This window comes from Pagrus pagrus (assembly GCF_965226575.1).
Source record: "Pagrus pagrus genome assembly, chromosome: 9".
NCBI classification, from domain to species: Eukaryota; Metazoa; Chordata; class Actinopteri; order Spariformes; family Sparidae; genus Pagrus; species Pagrus pagrus.
The window spans coordinates 25,949,619-25,973,180 of record NC_140193.1 but is presented as its reverse complement, the minus strand read 5'-3'; the positions used below and the strand labels follow the sequence as shown (position 1 = coordinate 25,973,180).

Genomic DNA, 23,562 nt, shown 5'->3' with positions numbered 1-23,562 from the left:
GTAGATTTATGTGATGAGTGACACTTAATACCATTAAACCAGGCAACCAGTCCATACAGTGTCGTCTTTATGCTCTTCCTTCTTCCCCCGTGGAGGAACCCGGCCACATCTCTTCTCATTAAACAGAATAGTGGGAACTTCCTGGCCAGGGTTTACTTTGTGTATGTGTTTTGTTCCTGCTGTTCCCATGGCGAGCGGGGTGAAGGGTCAAGTCCTGTTATCACGATGTTCAACATTAACTAATTAAACGACCTTCACTTTGGCACGTAGGAAGCAACACAGCACAGTTGTCTGTTTTATGGGTCTGATAGGACGGCCTGTGTTTCCAGTTATAAACATGAGAACAGAAACTGAAAATCAGTGTGGTCTCAACAACACTCCTCAACTGCTATCACACCAGTGATGACGCAGGATTTTTGAGAAGGGCTTGGCACCTTAACATCTGCAGCTCATCAGTCCCTTCATACCAGTATGTGTTTTTTTTATTTCTAACCAAATACTTTGCTTTATGCAGCCAGTGCACACCCAAATAAACTTTTACATGTCTTTAAAGGACAAGTTCACCCAAAAATGCAAATTGAGTCAGGTGTAGTTTCGTAATCCACAAAACATTCATGAGATCCCAAATTGATTTGAAAAGATTATTAAAAAGTTATTTACTACCTCGACACACACTGTTGAGCTTGTGCATGCTGACAGTTTTTAGCTTAGGGACTACAGCGAAGATTTTGGTTTTAAAAGGATGGGAATCAGATCTTTTTCTATCAATTTGGGATCTCGGTGCCATCGGAAATCCAGCTGTATTGAGCCATTTTAATTATTTTTTGGTTGTTTATACTGTTTTTGAACGAGTCCCCAGCCACTTCAGTGTTTAGGAGAATGCTGCAATGCTTTTTTTTTGCTTTGAAGCTCCAGAAATGTTGTGTGGACTACGAAACTTCACCTGACTTTCCATCAGCATAGGGCGTAATTGTCATTTTTAGGTGAACTGTGCCTTTTATGTTTCTGTATTTGACCAGTCAGCCTTAATTTAATGCACTGATAAAGCAACACAAGAAAAAGATGTACAGATAATTGAGTTTGATGCATTCAAGAGCAAACAGACATTACAGTCTTGCAAAAAGCAGATCTCTGTTCGGCTCTCCTCCGAGACTCATAAAGGTCGTCTGTAGCCGTCATGTCTCCACAGCAGTATTCCCTCACAATGTGACCATTAGCAGAGAAAGGAGATGATTCACATTGACTCCCTTTTCAGGAGAGTTTATCAGCGTAAACCCGTTCTGGGCTTTGTGGTGACAGATAGATGGTTTTGTGTTGCCAGGCTGCAGGGTTCGCAGCTACAGGCAGGTTGACTTTGACTCTAAGATGTGGTTTACATCTGGCTGCAAGCCAGAGCTGTCTGGTTGAGGAGGCTTTATATACTTCCCCACCTGCTTTGGGTTCCACAAACATGCAGTCTTTGAAGGCTATAATACGTCTGGATTAAGGCTTGTGACAGATGATACTTTACGTTGATATTTTGTTATTTAACTGACTTTAATGACTATAAAATTAACAAAAGGCATACTTTCCAAGGAAACAGCACTTTGACCCTCCAGAGACTCTAAAAGACTCCGATAAATCTCATTCTGATGAATTATTTCAGTTGTGGCAGCTTTTTCTGGCAGAGCGAGGTAGTTTTTACAGGTTTTACAGGCTCCCAACCATGAAGCTCTCAAGTTAATTCTTGCGGGACAATGACAGTGAACCAGATTTGCATCCAATGTCAGAATAGGCCCCAGGAAAGAGATTCAGATGAGAAGTTGGTATAATTACTTTTGTTTTGGACGTTATGTATTTCCTTTTCTTGTTATGTTAAACACGTTAAACAATTTCAGGTTCCAACTGAATACCTGTAAAATGGAGAATGTTTATCTTAATGGTATTTTAACTAATCATTAATTGATACATTGTTATTGAATTATTTAGTGAGTTAATATGTCAATATAATATGAAACACCATGCTTGGGTCTTCTCTCCATGCCACGTCTTGTAGAGAAATGATTCATCGCTGGTCTGTAATTCTTCAGAGATTTAGCAACTTTCAAACTTTAACAAGGATAATCACCCTTACAATCTACTCAACCTCCAGCATGTGGGAGAACTGATATAGAGCCCGACCGATATATCGGCTGGCCGATATTATCGGCCGATATTAGGCATTTTCCAAACTATCGGTATCGGCATTTATAATGGCCGATAAATGAATATTTAAAAAATAAAATAAAAATGGACGAAACACCCTTCAACCATGTTATGAGTGTTGGCGTTGCATAGTTTGTCCACCAGAGGACACTCTACAACGTCCCTGTTGGACACACTTGTGTTTAGAATGCCACAAACCCGACAACCAGCTGATCCAGCCAGAGTCGGGCAGAGCGAACCAGTTATCCACGACTGAGATCATCGGTGAAGTATGTGAGCGAAACTGACTTAGCTAGTAATTTTGATGTTCCTCTGTTCTGTTGTGACAATAAAACAAACAAGTTTATTTTTAAACTGCATTATCATATTATTTCAGTGAGGACTCATAAATAACTACAAATAACTAATGGTACAGAAATCTGTCCTTTGTTTTGTTACACGTTTCTGGATATTTTTTTTTATGGATATATATTTATATATCGGCCGATATATCGGAATATCGGATTTTTAAATCACCAAATATTTGTATCGGTATCGGCCTTAAAAATCCTTTATCGGTCGGGCTCTAAACTGATACTGGTTCCTCTCTCTCATCCTACATGTGTCACTTAAGCCCAATTCACACAGCCTTTTTGCCGTTTTGCACCATTATTCCCCCTTGCCGTCTGTATGTCAGAGGTGGACTGGAGGGACAGTTTCGTTCCGCCTCTGATCCGCCAAACGGAGGTAGTAACAGAGCCGCAACAGAGGCGAGTCGACGTCTGTGTGTAAGGGTATTCCGGCAGCACAGGACAGGAGTGTGACGTTCTGATGCCATTCAGTCTGACAACCAAACAGATCCTTCACTGGATATCGCTTAAATAAAAGAGAAATGTCCTACACTTCGACCCAGAAAGCATCTGTCCCCGGCACTGGGTGCCAGTTGGCTCCTGCAGTTGACTGGAGGTGATTATGTGATGTGATTTTGAGCAAAAAACTTGAACTTGCACGTCTTTGTTGCCTTTCTCTACTGTGTTATTGTAGTTACTGTCTTTGGCAACTCATATAGAAAATAAAATCACCAAATCTAATGAGGAAAAGTCACCGCAAGTGAACAGCATCAGCAAACAGCAGGTGGAAACCCAGATCTCAACATTATGATGTGTACTGTCACGCCTCTTGGTTCTGTATGAAATGATGCTACTTGGTTCAGTGTGAACTATAAAAGGCAGTGTAGAGGAGAACCTTCATTGCAGGAAATCAGTCAATTAGGGGAAGTTGTGTTCCTAGTCTTATTTTACGTCGTATAATGCAATATGTTACGATAGGTGTTTACGTTTGCCACCGTCAAGTTTCAGCCTTGGCCCCTCAAGGGAAACTTTTGGACATCCCCCGTTATAGATGCACATTTTTTCTTTTGTGTACCAGATCAGAGAGGACAGTGCTGAACAAAGTGAGATAGAGATCTGACTGCCCTCATCTTGTTCAGTCATGAGTCAGTCGAAATGCAGGGTTGTACTTTGCTGTGGCAGGTTGGGTTGATCTGGCTGATAATGCTGCCTTTAGAAAGCCAACAATCTTCAACAGTTCAAAGAAAAAGCCGGATGAAAAACCATAAAGAACCATAGGAATCAGCAGTTAAGTAAAGAAGTGTTTATTTTTATCAAATTGTCATCACACATTTCCAATATATGGAAAGTGTAGCTGCTGCCTCTGCTGGTCACTCATAACTGACTTAAAAGACCTGTGGTGCTCTCTTTGGGAGCTGAGTCCTACCTCGTACACGTAGGCACTTTATATACATTATACATTTATTTATATGTTTATTTTACACAGGGCAGCTTTATACATATTGACCCAAGTCTGTATGTTGGGTTAAAGCTTTTCTGGGTGTGTTGGAGGGCAGTAAGATAATGGTGAGCTGTACCACAGAAAAACAACCAAAAAACCTGCCCCACCCGGTCGTATGCCACCACATTGTCCTGCACTCCTTCTGTATTCATTCAAAACAAAGTTGTGTGAAACATGATGAGAAAAAGGCTCATCATTTTAAACATGGCCCCTCAGTCGATCTGTTAAATAGTTCTTAACTTAGTGTCTTCTTTGTTACCCTTTCATAAATGTGCCAAAAAAGTGAATAGGCCAATGTAAAATGAACTGTCCCATGGTGGAAATTTTCTGAACTGAGGCTGAAGTCCTTTCCATTTCCTAAGGCAGAATATTGACCGCCTCGACATGTGTTATTCACACAGGAAATCTAGAATTAAAGCACTACCACTAGAGAACTGTTATTGGAAGAGCATGATGGAGATTAGTCACGGTTTACTCAGATGAAGACGTGATCTTCAGACACAGCTTCAGCCTGATCACTAAGTGTAGATCTGTGTGGTTTTGCTCTCTTTATATTTGACTATGCAAGGGTTTATTCAACACTGTTGGTTCTTTGGGCCAATTCTATTCTTCTGAATATCTGTGGACTTGATTGCAGGTGTAGAGATGACTGATCCGATTAAACTCACCAATGAGTTTAATCAGATCAACAGTGAGTTTAATCAGGGCAATAATTACATCAGGTATCAGTTTCTCGGACTTTGAAACAGATAGCAAATAAGGAAATGAGTAGAGCTAAATAAGACACAGAGAACTAAAACAGCATGAAAAAGCACAGCAACAACTTAAAGAATTGCAGTAAAAGGAGAAATAAAAACAGTATTTATATTTAAAGGTTAAAAAAACATTATTGGTAAAGACACAGAATGTCTCTGTCCTCTCCTCTTTCTGTCTTCTCTTGTGCCTCCAGTCAAGACTTCTCTGCCTTCTTCAGACCTGTTGTTGTATTTCTGTCATGTAGCTGTGAAATATGTATGAACTGTTCACCTCTGAGCCAAACAAAGAGAGGGGCCACAAAATGCCAGTAGTTTTTTATATTGACAGTAGTGATGTGATGGTCCAATATTTGTTTAGGAGGTGATGTTAAATTAAGTTTCACAAAATGATATCGTGGTAAGGTAAATTAGTAAAAAAGTGCAGGCAGCATATATGGATACTGTTTTTACCTCTGCTGTATTCCCACATCATTTGCTGTTGTTTTGATGTTTTAAATTTTAATGTTACCTTGTAAAACCTGTCTGGAGATGGGACCGGTCTTAGTGGGTAAACCCAAAAGGTTGTAGTGCTCAGTGACGGGTTAAAAAGGGACAAAGTTGACACTGCTCTGCCATAAAGTTGGACCGTGCTCAACTGTAGAAAACATGATAATAAAAACTTCAATTACATAACACATTTCCTAAACAGTGTTGGAGATGGAGCCCCATTCATTCCTATGAAAGCTGCTCAGTGACGCATGAAGCCAAAATGTCAAATTATGACAGTCAATCAACTCATTTGACAGGGTTTGTGACAATCAAACAAACGTATCCACCATTTTACACATGCTTCTTTCACAATGTTAGCTTATGGGAAAAAGTCTTGTTGGGCTGCAGTGCATCACATGATGATGTAATTAAAAAGTTTGGCCACTACAAAAGTTTGCTTCAAAGTCTGGCTCTCCTCCGGGAGGCTTGGTGCTAACGTTATGGTTCTTGGGGCTCTGCCCAAAATGTTTCACAATTTCAATCTGTGGCTGCATTGTTTACTCTTTCTCTGCAGTGAGGATTTAAGAAGCCCGATAAGTGTATTCTTGTCCAAAAAGTTAGACACTGCTTTTGTCAGGAGCTTGTTCACTGGTTTTCTGTTGCATTGTTGGCTTATTTGAGGCCATTATGCCTAGGGTACAGTTCTCCCTGGATAATTCAGACAGCACTACAATCAGTGGACAATTGACAACGAGTTTGGATACCGATAAAATCATCACTGTTGCTTCAGGTCTGTCGCTAGAATATGCTCCTGTCTGATTCTGCGTCATGTCGTCTCTGCAGGTCTCCTGGTGGGGGCTCTGGACACCGTGCTGGACTCCAATGCCAGGGTCACACCCTTCCGCATCCTTCTCCAGGTTCCCGGCTCCCAGATCAGCTGGGTAATCGCCAGCGGTGAGCTGAACCATCAAGTCTCCTCCTCTATATCTTTTTCTGTATCCTCAGCTGACTCATTAGACCGACCGCAGCTGTTAAACTCCCTCCTGGGTTTTGTCTTGTTGTCTGATAGGAGCTGCCATAGAGGAGGTGAACAAGCACTGGGACTGGCTGGTCCACAACCTGCTTCACTCACTGTCTGTGTTTGAGAACAAGGAGGATGTTGCCAGCTTTGTCAAAGGAAAAGTCAAGGTGTGAAACCTGTCGAGCAGCATGCATCCAGAGAGAGGATCATTTTAGATTTAGAGATGTGTTGACAAAGCTTTTTCTGTGGATTTAAAAGGATTTAAAGCATTTGTTGGATCAAAGTAAAATATCCACCTCAGATTATAGATGATGAAAACATAAATTCTTTACCAAGTCAGTGTAAAGTGCTCTGAAGTAATGAATGTAAGCTTCCTCCTGTGTAGGGCCTTATTGCAGAGGAGCTTCGGGGTCGCCAGGCCGCCCAGGAGGAGGACCCGGAAAAGTTCAGGGAGGCGCTGCTGAAGTTCGAGTTGCACTTTGGCCTCCCCTCGTCAGAGAAGCTGGTAACGTTCTACTCCTGCTGCTGCTGGAAGGGCCGGGTGCCTCGACAGGGCTTCCTCTACCTCAGCATCAACCACATGTCCTTCTACTCCTTCCTGCTGGGGAAGGAAGGTCTGTACACCAAAGTGAGGGCTCTGATTATCAGGGAGTCACTCCCCACTTTTTATTGATGTATACTGTCAATGTAAATTTCAAAATATTCTGCTTCTGTCCATATCTGTTACCATTAAGCATCTCAGCAACAACCGTTTCACTTCTGTCCTGCTTGACGCATAAATTGAGGCACTCACCTGTATTAACAGGGCTGTCTGACAGATCTATGAATTACATTTACAACAACAATAACAAGACATTTATTTTGTTCAAGGATTCTTTTCGGGTGTTGATGTATAATAATATGATGGCAGACATTCAAAACTTAATTTAAAAAGACAATCAGTACACCTCTGAAACAAATATTCCCAGTCATTATGTGTATATTTGAAAAGTGGCTCTGAAAAGTTTGCCCTGAATGTCAAAACTCTGAATGTGTGAAATTTACTGAACCTTCCTTGAGTTTAAGAGAACACACTGATTATGTTGGTAAAAGTAGCCACACCAGCTCCTTGGGTCAAGACATCTGAAAGAGAAAAATTCTTCCTTTGAGGACAACAATGTAAACATCTTGTCCAGAGAAGACAGATGGTTTGAAAGAGGAGGGAAAGAATCCATCTATGTCAAACTGGAACGCTCGTCTTTGAACAGAAGAGGTGGCCTAAGACATTACTTATCACCCACCTACAATGCTGTACTGAGTCCTCTCCACAGACAGCTTAACAACCATTCACTCCTGGGCTCACCTAGCCCTAGCAACCCACACGAAGGCCGCTTAAGTCAACGACCCACAAGTGGCCTTAACGACTCTGAAAGTCAGAGCTCACACGTGTCCTTAACGACACTCCCACACAGAGTTTAGAAGCCTGTAACTCCCCTCCAGTTAGTCAGAACTGAAGAAGCCTCTTGGATGAGAGGTGAAACGTCTTCAAGAAACTGACGCAAGACCAGTTGTCTACGATACAGCATTTAGATTTACCATGACCTGGATGACTGAGAACCTTCATCAACATTGCTCCTTTATTTAAGGAAGCTATGAAATTATTATTATTATATTAAATATTAGAAAATATAAACAAAGGGAGAATTGCAAGATCAATATGATTTAATGTTTGCAAGCCGGAGGCTCATTGCTGCACACAAGTTATGTTTCTTGTAGCCTCTTAACTCGACTCTTAATTTTCCACAATTGTGTGCACTTGAGTTGAAGAAAGTTTGTGCTGTTAGAAAAGTCTCATATAAATTTGCATGACTACAGAATGGAAGCACGACGAATGACCAGAAGTTGCTTCACACTCAGTACTCACTGTGACATGCAGTCAACTATTGTCCGTCTGTTTTCTACCACAGTGAAGTTTGTGATTCCCTGGGCGGAGATGACACGGTTGGAGCGGGTCTCCACCGGTCTGATGACGGAGGCGATCCGGGTCAGCACACGGCAACGGCAGAGGGAATTCTCCATGTTCCTTAACCGGGACGAGGTGTTCGGGGTCATAGGTCAGCTGGCTGACATTGCCCTGAGGAGGCTGCTGGACAGCGAGGGCCTGGAGCTGGACCGAGTCCTGCAGCAGCCCACACGCATCACCAAGAGGTCAGTCAAATCGAATCATGGATATGGAGAATTGTGACACCGCTAGCAAACAGCAGTCTAATTTACTGATACATTAATAGCAAAAGAGATATGGAGAGAGCAGTTTACAGCACAGCAGGCCAACCATGGTGTGAGGTGGGTGTGATTGTGAGATTGTCGGTTTCAAAGAGACACAGCTCCTCTTAATCTGGTGTCGGAAAGATGCGTGTGGGGCAGGGGATCTCCAAAGCTATTAGACCATTTGATAAGCACTTCTGAAGAAACGTACCAGCAGCTGAAGTGTGGGCTAACTTAAAAATAACCCAAGATGTATTTGATGAATGTTGAGTTGTAGTAATGAGAGCATCACCCATGCAAAGAGAGACAAAAACAAATCAGACACAGCTGTCAACATAACTGTATTGTAGTTTTTAAAAAAGATTCTGTTTCTGTGTCTGTAGTCTGAAGATATTATTGTAGTCCTGAACAGATGGGCGATAAGACTGACACGTTTGATACACTGAAGTGTCTTTAACTTTATTATTTTTATCATGTATTTTTTTTACATGTATTGCGTGCTCTGTAAAGCACTGTACAACAAACGTAACTCGCCTTGACTGCACAAACAACATTTTGTGCCACTTGTACAGCGTTCTTCCTCTAATGCCACTGTGATGCATGCGGTCACTTATTTCTGTGCATGTACTGTATAAACCTCACAACCGCAACAGGAAGTCAAGTTAAAAGCAGACTGCCTGAGATACAGGACAGATGTCTGACTGTAGCAGTACCTGTGAATAGCTGATGTATTTCTGTATTTACAGTTGATGGGCATGCGTACATCAAAGGATGTAAAAGTGAAAAAAGGAAGAAGAAATAGAAAGTACACAGACGGGACACAGGAACTACAGAGACTCCAGAGTGCAGAACAAAATAAATGTGAAATGGGCTGCTGATAGGGGAAATCACAATGCAATAAAACATAGAAATAAAGAAATAGCAGTTCTGTCAGTAACAATAAATAAACCTGTTTACTTCTTAGCTTAGATTTTCAATCCTCAAAATGGTCCTGAACTCGTGTTGTTGCCAGTGTAATGGTGCAGTTGCGCTGTTTTCTTTGTAAAAAGGTATCATGTCACATTCTGCTGCACACCGGTCACTTTCCATGCAGAACATGACAAGATGGCATTCAACTGTAAATACAGAATATATTTAATCAGCATCAAATGCGTATTGCACTTCATTGAGGACTTAGTGATGTGTTTCAATTGTTTCGGGTGATGAATGAATCATGTTATTGACAAAAATCGAGACCGTTTTAACTGAGGCTTGTGTTGATTTAAAAACCTAAAGTCATGGTCCACAAACAATTTGTGTCTGCCAGGAAAAGTTCATATTTGTATTTTTGCGACCTTCTGTGAGACGTTTGTAGACATTGCACAATTTCGATAACTGCAACTGAACCCACCTCCTCAAGGCACAGACCAGACTTTGGCTTCAAGCCAACCAGGGCAGTACGCTGCCTCTCATGACAGCCTGAAGGCAGAGCTTCTGCTACAAATCTGCCCCATATCCATACATAAATACATACATACACAGTTGGCCTGTGTGTTGTGTTTTAGACTAACTACAATATTATTTAAGACTCCTCCTCTTAAAGTTGGCAAGGAATCACCTCAAACATTTCATGCATTTCTTTGCAGAACAACAGAACAACTCAAAAATGGATTGTTTGTTTCTGCAAAGGCTAATGCAGTTAGAGTTTCCTCACTGCAGCTCTGAGGTCTGTTTAACTGCAAGTTAGAGGGGTGACTGTATGTGAGGTGAAGTGGAAAGTGTAAATGTAAGAGGCCTAGACTAGAAACGCATGTTGTGAAGATGGCCAGTTCAAATTAAAAGATCAGCTGCACATGGTGATACAGTATAAGTCTGAAGAACAGAGTGTTTGCATAGGCAGAGACAGCTGGGCCGCTCTGTCCCACTCTATGAGGAGTCACGTGATTTTGTCAAGTGAACCAGACTATTGTGTTCAAGATGAAATTATAGAGGGGAAGTACTTTCCTTTGCTGTTACCTCCTGGCCTTCATGTGACATTGCCACAGGCTTCAATGCTGGATTTTGTTTCAGATGTCAACATTTTCAAAATGGAGTTCAGCATTTGTTCAGTTCATATTTGCATTAGCTGATGGCATCAACTGCTTCATTCATGCTTCACCAGCAGCTGCTCATTCTAGTCAGCTGGTAGGTTCTTGGCTGCCAGTGGACTAATAACATCCAATCATATTAGTACAGATGCCCAGTGTGACTATTATAACTTGTAGCTGATTCGCTTCCACTGCATCCTTATGTCGTCCTTATGTGCAAAGGTTTTGGTATTGTTTATTTAAAGGAGACCTATTATACGATATTCATGTTTTTCCTTCCCTTCAGTGTGTTATATGATCTTGAGCATATAAAAGATCTTGATAGTTAAAAAGGGCGAAGTCCACACCAACAGGAGCTCCTCTATCCCACAAAAAACACTGCTCCTGAAACGCCTCATCATCAGTCACGCCTTTAATTATGTGACTTTGTGACATCACACTACGTCATCATGTCACACGTATGCAGAATTTATGGCTAGCAGCTAGTTTGGCACGTAAGAATTGATTTAGCACTGCTGCTCTGTTGTTGTCAGCGGTGCTGGCTCAGGCATGTGTGGACTGACCAATCTGAGTGACTGGGTTTTTGGTAGGGGGAGAGTCTTAAAGAGACAGAAGCTAAAACAGAGCATTTCAGGGGGAATACAGAGCTGCAGCCTTCGACAGTATGAGAACACTGATGTGTTTTCGAGCATGTAAACCTGTTCCAGTAGTAACACAAAATAAAATGATGAACTTGAAAATGAGCATAATTTGTAGGATAAGATTTAATGATTTAATTTATTAATAAGTAACTTCACCCAAGTCTGAATGTGTTTCACCTTGTTTTAACACCCAGCATTTCTAATGGGTGTCATTGTTCATAGAAAGAGGTGGCCGTTTTCTTGCAGCTCTGTGTGCAAATCTATTTGAACCTGAAGTGGAATATGTCCAGGTTCTATTTATTTTTGTTTCCAAACTGCTGTTTCCATGTTACCGCCTAACTCTTCCCCTCATCATCTCCTTCCCAGGATCCTGGAGGAACAGGCAATAAGAGAGTACGTCCTGGCTCTGTTTCGGCTCCCTCGTGCTGAAAAGCTCCATGAGGTGGCCTCTTGTTCTTTATGGACACCACATTCACGCAGCCACACAGCCGGGACTCTCTACACCACTGACAGCTACCTGTGTTTCTCCAGCCGAGAGGAAGGCAGCTGCGTCCTGATCATACCCCTGTCAGAGGTACAGTACCTGCATCACAGCCTCACTGAGATTACCTGTTCATCAGGAAAACAGTGTTGTAAAAATGTAATTTTGACCATCTTACCTGTTAAATAGTAAAACACACTAAAGTCTTCCATGTGTCGCAAAAAATCGCACATTTTTACTTTGGAGGACAAAAGCCTTGTTGGCTAAACCTGCACATCCTCGAGGAGGTCTACTCAGGTCTAATGCTTCATTATTGTATGTTCCCTTTCCTAGTCTAACAGAACAGCTAATGGTGCATTTAGCTGTTTCTCTTCAAGTCCAACATGTCCGATATTCCCCCCAAGATGTTTAAAACCATAAGTAAACAAGGACAGGCTCCATAATGTATGACATGCACAATGAACCATGTTAACTGTAAGTTCAGCCCTTAAATTTTTATTTCCCCATTGTCAAATTACTATGACGGTCAATAGGAAGTGAGGAACAAAAGTCCAAGAATATTAGTTTATCAGTCTAGTAATAATTTAGTGATGACAATAAAATCCTGGTAAATATGAAGTGATATTTTCCAGCCTTACAAATTGATGCAGACTGCAGATTGTCCCATATTGCATTTTGATTGCCTCTATAACCTTTACTTTTACACATTTTTGTACCATGATGTGGTTGAATATTATTTCTAGCCTACACCATTCAAGTAATTCAAGTAACTTATAAACAGAACAAAAATATGAACCTGGAAATGAGCGTGATATAGGTCCTTTAAAACGTGCTGAAAACTGGTGAAAGATACACCCCCAACCCCCCCGAAATTCAGGAGTAGATGTCAACAGTCTTATTTTACCAAAGCTCCTCCACCAGAGTGAGACTTCCTCCTAAATGTTTTCGTCTGACTTTTTTAAGCCTGGCGAATGAAACCAGTGACTGAACAGTTACAAGCATCTGTGTCCTGAGTGGCGTTACTCCAGACCCTTTATCTGAGTCTCTGTAGCAGGCTCTCTGTAACGGTCACACATTATTAAGGTGAGTTTGTTAAACAGTATGTGTGTTTACTTTGCCAGATGCTGGTTAAAGAGTAACACATGGACCGGTTTCATGTGGCTGATCATGTTTACACACTAACACGTTATAATGCAGAGGGGAAGTTATTCAAAGGACAAGTTCAGCATTTTAGAAATTCCTAAGAATGAATGACCACTGTGGAATTTTTGATCTAAATCAAGATGTCAAGTTTTGAATCTCTTGTGAGAATGAAAATCCTTTATCTCATTAAAACACAGTACCTTTTCCTTCTGCTTTTAAAGTTTACTTTTCTTTTGAAAAGTGACTTGATAATCACATAGTTGCTTATATGGTTGTTAAAGTTGCAGATTTAGTGCCGATCCTGTTCAGATAAAGTTCAATAATCAGAGTGAACCATGTAGGTGTCAATAATGAGAGAAACACAGGGTTAAATAAATGATTTCAGCTTCTAGATGGAAAACATTCTTTCCAGATGTGTTCGCATGTGTAAATTAAACTGTATATGTGAATCTCTTTACTAAAGGTGTAAAATTGTTCGCATTATTGTGGCCTGTTTGAGTTTGGTTCAGTTCCTCGCGTGAAAAGCAGAGATTAGCAGCCAGAAGCTCGGTCTGTTCATGAACAATGTGAGGAGTCATGCCTTCTGTCCTTCCCCCACTGCTGCTGCTTTAATCCTCTGTTATTTCCTCTGTTTTCTGTTGAAGCATTGTCTTTAGAAAAGTATGATTGCTTCCACCCACCTAATCCGTTACTATGAATAATCCCCCTTCTGCTCCTCCAGATTCTCTTTAACCTCAATATGGTCTCTAGTTCATGCACATGTCCGGTCGAGCTTGGCTTTAGTGTTTTAGTTTTTCTCGTCTTAAAGGCTGTGTTACAGTTAGCACGAGTGGTACACTTGTTTGTTTGAGCTACAGTGAGAGACATTAACTGTGGATGTATCTGCTCCTCACTGTTTGAAAGCATCATGTCATGAAGAGATTGTTCAGTTATTGATACCGAGGTGTTAAGTCATGAAATTTGGAGAACAGATTTTGGCACTAATACACACATTCCATAGTAAAAGTTGTTTGTTTATTTCTAAAATAATAATCCATATTTTTATATTAATGAAACGAGTAGTACGTTTTTATTGTGCACCTTCGACTGTTCCACATGTTTTAACACAAAAAATATGAGGTCAGTATTTCAGTACACCCTTTAAAGGTGCGACATGTAAGAAGTGGCTGTCTGTTGCTGTCATTAGCTAGTTAGCTCAGTTAGCTGTGCAGTTAGCTGGACTGCCAGGGAAATGTCTGTGTTTACAGTGGTAGCACAGAAGCTTTAGACCACCAGGTAGAGGAGGTTTTTTGATTATTCTGAGACGTGACATGCCTGGGCTAGCTGGTTAGCATGCTAACTTCAGTGGATATCTCAACAACACAACGTATATAACGTCAGACCTGTTATTTCCTCAAACTCTGTAGATCATTTTAATTCATTTTTGAATGTTTTCAATTAAAATTCTTACATATTGCACCTTCAATTCCAGTTTTGCCGGTTTCTCTTCCACAGATTCCAACACAAGCAAATGGGAACCAGCCTGCTTCCCTGTTCTCATGTCGTATAAGGAAAAACTGATTGTGTTCTGATGCCCTGTTTCCTCCATCTTCTCATCAGGTGTTGTCCATAGAAAAAGCAGAGAGCACCAGCCTGCTTCCCAACCCCGTCATAGTGAGTGTTCGGACTAAGAAGGCCTTCCAGCTGATCGAGCTGCAGGACAGAAACGAGCTGGTCGAGAACCTGAACTCCAGACTGCGATCTATACAGTGGAAACAGTCCATGTTCCGCAGCAGGAAAGACGGCAAGAGGAGTTTGGTACGTGTGATGCGAGAACGCTGTTTTGATTTGATTGATTTATGGAAGTTCAGGAAAACTTTACTCATGACTCATACCAGCACACTGATTGAGCAAAGAAGTGGGTTGGACCTCTCATAATATATAAAGACATCAAAATTAGCATCAACATTTAAAGCTGACCAGTCACAGAAAGAGAAACACAAGGCTTACTGCTGCTGGTTAAGTGTAAGATTGTTAAAACACTGTTTCAGACTTCATTTAGGAAATATTCAGACGATGTTACTGTTCTGTACACCGATTCACAACTGCATACTTCAGCTGTTTCAATGAGAGGAAATGTGAGCCTGAAGTTGATCATGAAAAACACAGAAGGAGTCAAACTCAAATGAGTTTCACTGCTCAGTTTTGATATGTATAAGAATTCCTGCAAAAAAACACGTTTTATATTTATCTTCTGTTTTTTCCCCAGAGCGCCCCGACACCCTACTACACATTCTACTATGACACTGGATTCTCTGATGAAGAAGAGATAGAGGAGCAGGTGCTGCGTAACACAGTCAACAGCGAGGCTCTGATGACAGCCTTCCACCAAAGCCAACCAGGAGCCAACGGCAACAAGGTGGAGTCTGACTGTTAAGCTCAAGTTAAACTCTCATTTGAGAAAAAAGTTGCCGCAAGCGACAACCCACGCTAGTTTACAGTGCATGAATCTAAATCATTGTGTCGTCTGAAAACCTCATCACTCAACAGGTCAGCATGTTAATCTGTGAGTGTGTGTGTGTGTGTGTGTGTGTCAGAGCGTGGAGCAGGTGAAGGAGCAGCTGTGGGAGGATCACTTCGTGGAGTTTGGTCGTGGCGTCCACATGTTCCGCACAGAGAAGATTCAGAGACTTGTTGCCATGGGGATACCAGAGTCCCTGCGAGGAGAGCTGTGGATGACACTCTCAGGTAAAATTAAGACAAATGGTGTGAATGTGCATCAGAAACAGACATTTTATAAAGAACTGTCTCAGGGTCAGGACTTAGATTTAGGTTTAGGGTTAGACTAGGAGTGGCACAATCACTGATGAAGCTCTGTATCGCAATATAGTTTTTATTTTATTTTTATATTTACATCATTAGCACAAAACATGCACGTTTAAGACTGACAAAGGAAGAGTTGCACAGTTACACTCGACACAGCCCTGCAGTAAGGTGTTAATTCAGCTCTTTGGTCATTTTGGAGGATGTAGATTGTGGTGCTGTTTATCTGCAGTGTATTATACTGAGAGGGGTTCCTAACCTTTAGTGTACCTTCATTTATACAAACGTGGTTAACGACTGTGTGCCCTGCAGGTTGAGTACAGACAAGTTCCAAATGAGAATTATTGACTAGGGATTGTAAATGAAACGTCTTCAATGAGGCTTATGTTCATTTCTTTGGATGTTTAATTACGATCAATGTTCAAATGACACCTGTATTTTTGAGAGATGACAAGTTGGTGATGGTTACATGCCAGACAGACACAGGGATGTGTGGTACAGGAGTCTGGGTTTGGACACAGTTCAGGCTTCACATCCTCTTCTCTTCACCCACTGCACCTCCACATGTTCCAGACAACCCACTTTCAGTCGAAATCAAAGTGCCAGCTTTTATTTTGGTTTGCTGTCAGTTCCTCCGTTCAGCCACGCTGAGGAAGAATCAGTTTCTGAACTGAAACTGATGAACAGAACTGAAACTGCACCTGGAATAAAAAAAGAACAACAAAACTCCTGAGCACAAAGAACCTGAAACTATTGATGTTTCTTTACAATATCCTCATTTTATTCTTTTATTATGCCTGTATCCACATTGTTTTCTGTCTATTCTATCTTGTTATCACACTTATCTGTGAGCTCATTACCACATCAGCACATCTATCTTTTTTATCTCGATTTTTCTATCAATTCAATTCGATTCAATGAAGCCTTGTTGGCATTATGTTTTGTAAACAAATAAAGTGAGAACTGCTCATTTCCGTGCACCACAGTGAGTAAAAACAGAAGAAGACATGACAGCTTGTATTCATTTATGAGAAGCAGTTTTATTACCACATATATTTTCCCACGTGGAAATGCAAAGTATTCGCCCTCGGGGGACGTGGTGTGTGTCTGTATGTATGATCTGTATGATAAGACAGAATGTTCTGTCCTTTATGTCCTCATGGCTTGTTCCAACTTCCTCTATTTCTTTTGTCAATGACAGTCACTTTGGAGGAAATAGGGTCGTCTGTGGTTACAGCGTCGTCTGGTCGTAATTCAGATTTGTCTAGAGAGAGAAATAAAGCTTTACTGTCCTCCAGGTTTCAGTTGATTCAGCTTATAAAAGTTGATGTAGACTGAATTTATTCATTCAATTAATCAACCAGAGATTCCTCTGTCAGAATCATCAGTCCCTCACAAAACAGTTAGTTTTGTCTGCTTGCTGAAACCTCATCAATAAAAAACAGAGTACCTGTTTTTTGTCATAGCACTCAGAGGATGAGAATTGAGAGAAGGGGCTGTTTTGAAGATGTTTGTGAGAAGGAAGTCTTTTTATGCGTTACTCATCCATCCATCCATCCATCCATCAATCCATCAATCCATCCATCATCCATCTTAGCTTATAGGGGTATTCCAGACCTCCTTCTCCCCAGCAACACTTTCCAGCCCCTCCTGGGGATCCCGAGGCGTTCCCAGGCCAGATGGCATTTATGATCCCTGCAGTGGGCTCTGGGTCTGCCCCGGGGCCTCCACCCAGTTTGTCATGCCTGGTACACCTCCAAGGGGAGTCATCCAGGAGGCATCCTAACCAGATGCTCGAACCAGCTCTGCTGGCTCCTTTTGACGCGAAAGGAGCAGCGGCTCTACTCTGAGCTCCCTGTGGATGTCTGAACTCCTAATCCTATCTCTAAAGCTGAGCCCAGCCTACCTACTGTGGAAACTCATTTCATCCACTTGTTTACTTATTTAAAGCATCTCAATCTCTGATTTGTGCAGATGCATCCTCTGAGCTCGAGTCTCATCAGGGCTATTACACCAGCCTGGTGCAGAAGTCTATGGGTCAGAGCAGCCTGGCCACAGAGGAGATTGAGCGAGACCTTCACCGCTCTCTGCCGGACCATCCCGCCTTTCAAAACCCCACCGGCATTGCTGCACTGAGACGTGTCCTCACAGCGTACGCTCACCGCAACCCCAAGATCGGATACTGTCAGGTAAGGACCTGTTGATGTGAGGGTGACATCAGTGCAGATATGATGCTATGACTCTGCAAATATTACAGCAATGAAGTGTGAAGTGTATGAATGTTTCCTGCATTCAAATATTTAATCCACTCCACCTACTGATAGCAACCCCTCACTGTTCTTTACGATAGATGAATACAGATTTGTAGGTGTAGTGAAATGAACGCACCCTCTGTGACAGCAAGAGTAGATTGTTTGAAGCGTTTAAAGATATTTCAGTGAGTTAATCAAACTGCAAAAGTGGTGTGGGACGAAGTGGGATTTGAAGTGAGGGGGTCATGTGGAAATTAGCCCTTTAGTACAAGTAGTAGAAATACAAATTCTGGCAGCAGCAGCAGAAGAAGTGGCAGAAGTTGTGGTTATTGTGAGCAGCTCTGGGATTGGTAGGAGCAGCTGTTGTTGTTACATTAGTAGGTAAAGTGGAAGTAGGCCAGATGTAAACGGTAGTGGAAATAGTTGTAATGGATCCAATTAAAGAAATCATGAAGTTAAATCAGTGAATGTTAATACAGATGTAAAGGAATAAACTGTGAGATGTAGCAGACAACATCATTAAATTGAATAAAAAGTTGTTTAAAAATTATTTAGCAATTTTATTTAGACACTTGATTATTAAATCCTCATTCAAAGACAGAATATTGAAATAAAAGTAATTATTTGCTAATTTGATAATCCTGATATTTTTTAGTGAATCCTTTTTAATACACAGTTCAATTTTGAGGTTTTTTCCTATTTTGTTTAGTCGTCTTTCAGACTTGTGGAACAAAAACCTCCAAAATACACATTTAGGTGTTTATTTTAGTTCAGCTGTTCTGGGAACTTATGCAAATCTCCACTTCAGTAGCACTAACATACACCAAACTTTCCAGTGTTATTCCTCTTTATTTTCCAATTTTGTTTTTCAGAAGGTTTTAATCTAATTTGTCATTCATAGTTTGATTTATTTAAAGTGCACTATGTAGTTTTGTAGAAGAAATTTAAACTCAGACTTTTGATATTTACAATATTAATAAGGTGATAATACAAACTTTTTCCAAAAGTGACTAAACAAGCTGTTCTCAGAGGAAAATAAGGTCCCAGAACACTGTTTGAAGCTAAAAAGGTGGCAGGGTCTGCCACATGTAAACAAATTAAAACGGTATGAACTGTGTTGTCCTTTAAGGTCAGTTTGTTTATTCAGTTTATTCAGTCATGAAAACAAAGAGTTTGTTTATTTAGTTTGTTAAGTTAGAAAAGAATTAGAAAGAAATAGTTTTTCATGGCTGTTATTGATTAAAAAGACAAATCCAAATGTCAACAAAATGAACAATTGAAGAATTTTGAACCAGGCTTTATCCAATGCTTGCAATTCTCTTTTGGAAATGTATGCAAATTAGCACATTTATTTAGATACTTCCTCATTTGCATATTCAAACATAACATTTCTGAAAATAGGTAATACAAAAGATAATTGTCATGGTGATATTATTGTTTTGTTTTTACCCTGTCCACCTGTAGCGTCTCACCCATGGACATTTCTTTGTAATTCAACACTGTACTATTGTACTCCAAGCTGCATCCACTAGAATCCATATTGTACATCCTTTGTAAATACCCACATGGATTACCGATTATTTAAAGATGCTATTTGTAAGAAAAGTAGTTTTTTGAGTCTCATTCCCAACTCGTCTAACACTGACACTTTGTGATTGTAGGCCATAGATTTGTAATTTGTAGGTCGGGCTGGCCGCCATCCCAAAGTGTCTGTATTTGACGAGTTGGGAATGACACTCAAAAATCACCTTTTCTTGAAAATAGCACCTGTCACATCATTGTAATCTGAATCTGAATTCAATTGACTGTAATTAAAAGACTGTTTCTGCATCTCCCTCCTCTCTGACCTTCCTCCATTCAGTCTATGAACATCCTGTCGTCGGTGCTGCTGCTCTATGCTAAAGAAGAAGAAGCTTTCTGGCTGCTGGTGGCTGTTTGTGAGAGGATGCTGCCCGACTACTTCAACCGCAGGGTCATAGGTAAGAGGTGAAGGGTCAAAGATAAAGAGATTGTTATTTTTAAACTTCAAATTAATACCCCCAACTAGTGTATTTTAGTATTTTTATGTTATTTTCATATTTTTCTGAGTCCTTTCCTGACAATGTTGATGAGCCACGCTGCCAAATTTTTTTTGGGGAAAAGTGTTGTGCTCGAAGTTACAGCTGGATCTGACCTGGAATAATGACGTATGACTGGGAGTCTGGATAGAAAACTGACCGTTGGTTTGCAATGTGGAGATAAGTTAAATCGGCAAACTTGTATATTTGTTTTGCCAATTTTAGCCGTAACTGTAACGTTTACAGATATTTAGTAAAACTTAGTGGTCTGATCTATCTTACATTGCTGCAGTGCTTACTTTATGTATGATGTTGCTTTGTTAGTGCCTTTGATATCTACTCAACAGCGCATCTTGGACTAACTGCTAGTTTGGTTAAACTTAAACTGTCTTTTTTTTTATTTTGTAAAAAGTAATTAGTTAGGGATATTTAAGCACCTGATTTTTTAAACTTGATTGTTTATTCTGTGACATATCTGCATTTTTACATTTTTGTGTTTTGTGAGTATTTTTGGTCACAAAAAGTAATGTGACACATTTTAATTTCACTTTAATTTCAGATTGCATATCCAGTATCCAACTCTGGACACATACCCCACACTTTATAATTAAGCACAAAGTCAAAAATGGGTATTCCCACCATGTGCATTGATGACAGCCTGACGTCTTTGGCTCATGCTCCTCAAGAGACGTTGAAAATTGTTTTGCGTTATGGCACTCCATTCTCCAACATGTTGCCTGGCCCACTACACACAACCATGACTGTTTCAAATGGCCATAATGGACACTCAGTCATCATCCAGTGCCTTTTACAAAACCGTTTTCATAACTCAGATACACCTGACTCCATGAAGCAACAAATATACTGTTGGGCAAAATATATACATCCATATCCTGATATCCCCAACTTATGTTGAGCAGTGTATATTAGATTCTTTGAATTTATTCTCATTTATTTCTACTCATTTTTTTAAACAATCTGTTTTCTTTTTATTATAACAGAGCTGCTATGTAGCAACATGGAACCATTTGATGAGATTATTTTAGTTGTAACTACAAGAGAAATCTGTATGAATTATTAGATTTCTTGTTTATTACTAATGTGTTGTTATTATAATAATCTATCATTAATTCATTATTATGAAAGTAAAAATATTTTAATATAAATTTGTTTTAGTCGGGAAGAAAAACTGACTGGAGGACTGTAAGCATCACTGAAGCTGCTGCTTGTTTTAAAGCACATACGCTTTAATCAGTCATATACCAGCTGTGTGTTTGTTGGACCATTTAAGGGCTCTTACCTTCAAACTGTCTCATATTGTGTCTGTTTTGTCTAAGCTGCTGCTTCTCAGACATAAACAACCCAAAGACTTATTGTTGTCCTCTAAATAGGGCTTATTTCCTGTGTTTGTGAGGCTGTTTATCTTTGATATGCAAGGTGCATTTGAAGCAATTTCCTCTGTCTGTGAATGTCCAGGTGTTTGTGGGTACAACTGTAACTGTCTTCTAAGAATTTGTATGAAGGACATAGTAATATAATATATGTTTATTAGTGTTTACAATGTCCCTAACCCAGAAAAACAAAAACAACAATTAATTTATCCTGGGAACAACATTAGTCTGTTATAACAGAACATGTGTATTACTCTATGTCTAAATGCTAAATCATTTTTGGACAACAGAGTAAAATAACGAACAAAACTAAAATAATAGTTGAATTAAATTTTTGCTGCTGCACATTGTAGCTAGTTGTACAACAAAGAAAAATAATACCAGCGTGTACATTAGTTGAAGTAACAACATATTTGCTGCCATCTAGTGGTGAAAATCATGAACAACAATCCAAAAATACACACAAGAACATGGACATGAGTCAGACACACACAAACACACTTCTCAATATTTGACTCTCCCCCTCCACAGGAGCTCAGGTGGACCAGTCTGTGTTTGAGGAGCTGATCAGGGAGCGTTTACCTGAACTGGCTGAACATGTTCCAGACCTGTCCTCCCTGTCCTCCGTCTCCCTCTCTTGGTTCCTCACCCTCTTCCTCAGCGTGCTGCCCTTCCACAGCGCCGTCTGCGTGGTCGACTGTTTCTTCTTCCATGGTATCAAAGCCATCTTCCAGCTGGGTCTGGCTGCGCTGGATGCCAACGCTGCACAGCTCTCTGCCAGCACCGATGACGGGCAGGCCCTTATGATTCTCACAAGGTACAGCTGTAATTCAGATTTTTTGTTTCTGACATTGATTGACTGCATCTTTTAAAGTAATCTAAATCGTGCTCAGTATAAGTATATTGGAAAAGGGACTGCCAGTCAGAGAGGAGCCTGTTTCATACTTTTAACAAAACCTCAATCAGAACTTTGGTGCCAAATTCAACATTTAGGAAACGGAGCGATTGGGATTGCATTTATGTTTGCGAGCACATGAAATGACTCCTCTGATTTGTGCTTAGTTTTCTGGACCAGGTTGGAAGTGAAGAGTCGTCCTGTGTTCCGTCCTCGCCGCCTGCTGCACTGGAGACGAGCAACAGCGACACTGATGTTCCCGCTGTGAGACACACAAACATCACCGACCTCATCAACCAGTCCTACGAGGTGAGAAGCACACAGATCTGATCGTTGAGATTGACATTGGCCTTGAATTTATTGATTTTGCGCATTTTATGGAATGATTTTATGTTTTACAGCAAATTATTTCTTTATTTAAAAAGCACTGACCCTTTACCCTCATATAATCTGTGTTTCTTTGTGTCAGAAATTCGGAGACCTGAGTGTGAGGCATATTGAGAGGCTTCGCTGTCGACACAGGATCCGAGTGCTGCAGGCTCATGAAGACACCGCCAAAGAAAACGCTGTGAGCAGACAGAGAATGTTCATGTGATGCTGTCATACAGTCTGACTGTGAAAACAAGTTAAAAGCCTCCCTCTGTGTGTCTGTGCAGCTGAGAGTGGTGACTCCAGATGTTTCCATGTCTCCAGAGAACTTGGCTGATGTCTACGACCTCTTCAAGGTATCTTCTTATCTACTTTTCAACTAGCTTATGTCCTTCATCAATAAAACGATCATCCTCTCCTCACTTCCCACCCTGTCACTCCTCACCCCTCCAGACGGAGCACTTCATCAGTCTGTACTGGGGTGACAGTAGCTCTGTGGCAGCGGCGGAGGCAGCAGCCTGGCATCACGGTGAATCTGGTTGCTCCTACATTGAGCGGCAGTACCGGCTGGACCGGCCCCAGTTCAAGAGCCTGTACGGGCTGCTGGTGCCGTGGCCCGGGGACTCAAACCAGCACGCTGACACGCTGGCGAACCGCACCTTCACGCTGTTGGACCAGGAACGCAAGAACCTGGTCACTTTCAGAGAGTTTGCTGGCTGGCTGGGTAGGTAACGACAGACAGGGAGAATGAAGGCACATGTAGACTCTGCTCTGTGATCATCCTGCTGAGCTTTAGGGCTTTATGGCACTTCAGAAAAGTCACACCCAGTATGAAGTTCCCAAGTAATAGTTTCAGAGGAGATGGACCAAATCTGGTTCTTCCAGAAAAATGCATCCATAAGTAGTAAGGTAAGGTAAAGTAAGGTGTAAGCTGCCAGGTTTTGGAGATAGGAAGCTCATCTA

At 40.9% G+C, this 23,562-nt stretch overlaps 1 protein-coding gene across 1 annotated transcript in view; it reads left to right on the top strand.

Annotated features, from left to right (window-relative positions):
• Positions 1–23,562, top strand: part of tbc1d8 (TBC1 domain family member 8) — a 32,727-nt gene that overhangs the window by 2,578 nt on the left and 6,587 nt on the right. Inside the window, exons 2-16 of the mRNA XM_084362795.1 lie at positions 6,081–6,191; positions 6,307–6,425; positions 6,644–6,872; positions 8,205–8,445; positions 11,576–11,783; positions 14,433–14,630; positions 15,082–15,231; positions 15,410–15,560; positions 17,610–17,824; positions 19,749–19,866; positions 21,867–22,152; positions 22,398–22,539; positions 22,700–22,798; positions 22,887–22,955; positions 23,053–23,323. Of these exons, the coding sequence (XP_084218921.1) occupies positions 6,081–6,191; positions 6,307–6,425; positions 6,644–6,872; positions 8,205–8,445; positions 11,576–11,783; positions 14,433–14,630; positions 15,082–15,231; positions 15,410–15,560; positions 17,610–17,824; positions 19,749–19,866; positions 21,867–22,152; positions 22,398–22,539; positions 22,700–22,798; positions 22,887–22,955; positions 23,053–23,323 (2,607 nt within the window). The remainder of the gene's footprint in view (positions 1–6,080; positions 6,192–6,306; positions 6,426–6,643; positions 6,873–8,204; positions 8,446–11,575; positions 11,784–14,432; positions 14,631–15,081; positions 15,232–15,409; positions 15,561–17,609; positions 17,825–19,748; positions 19,867–21,866; positions 22,153–22,397; positions 22,540–22,699; positions 22,799–22,886; positions 22,956–23,052; positions 23,324–23,562) is intronic.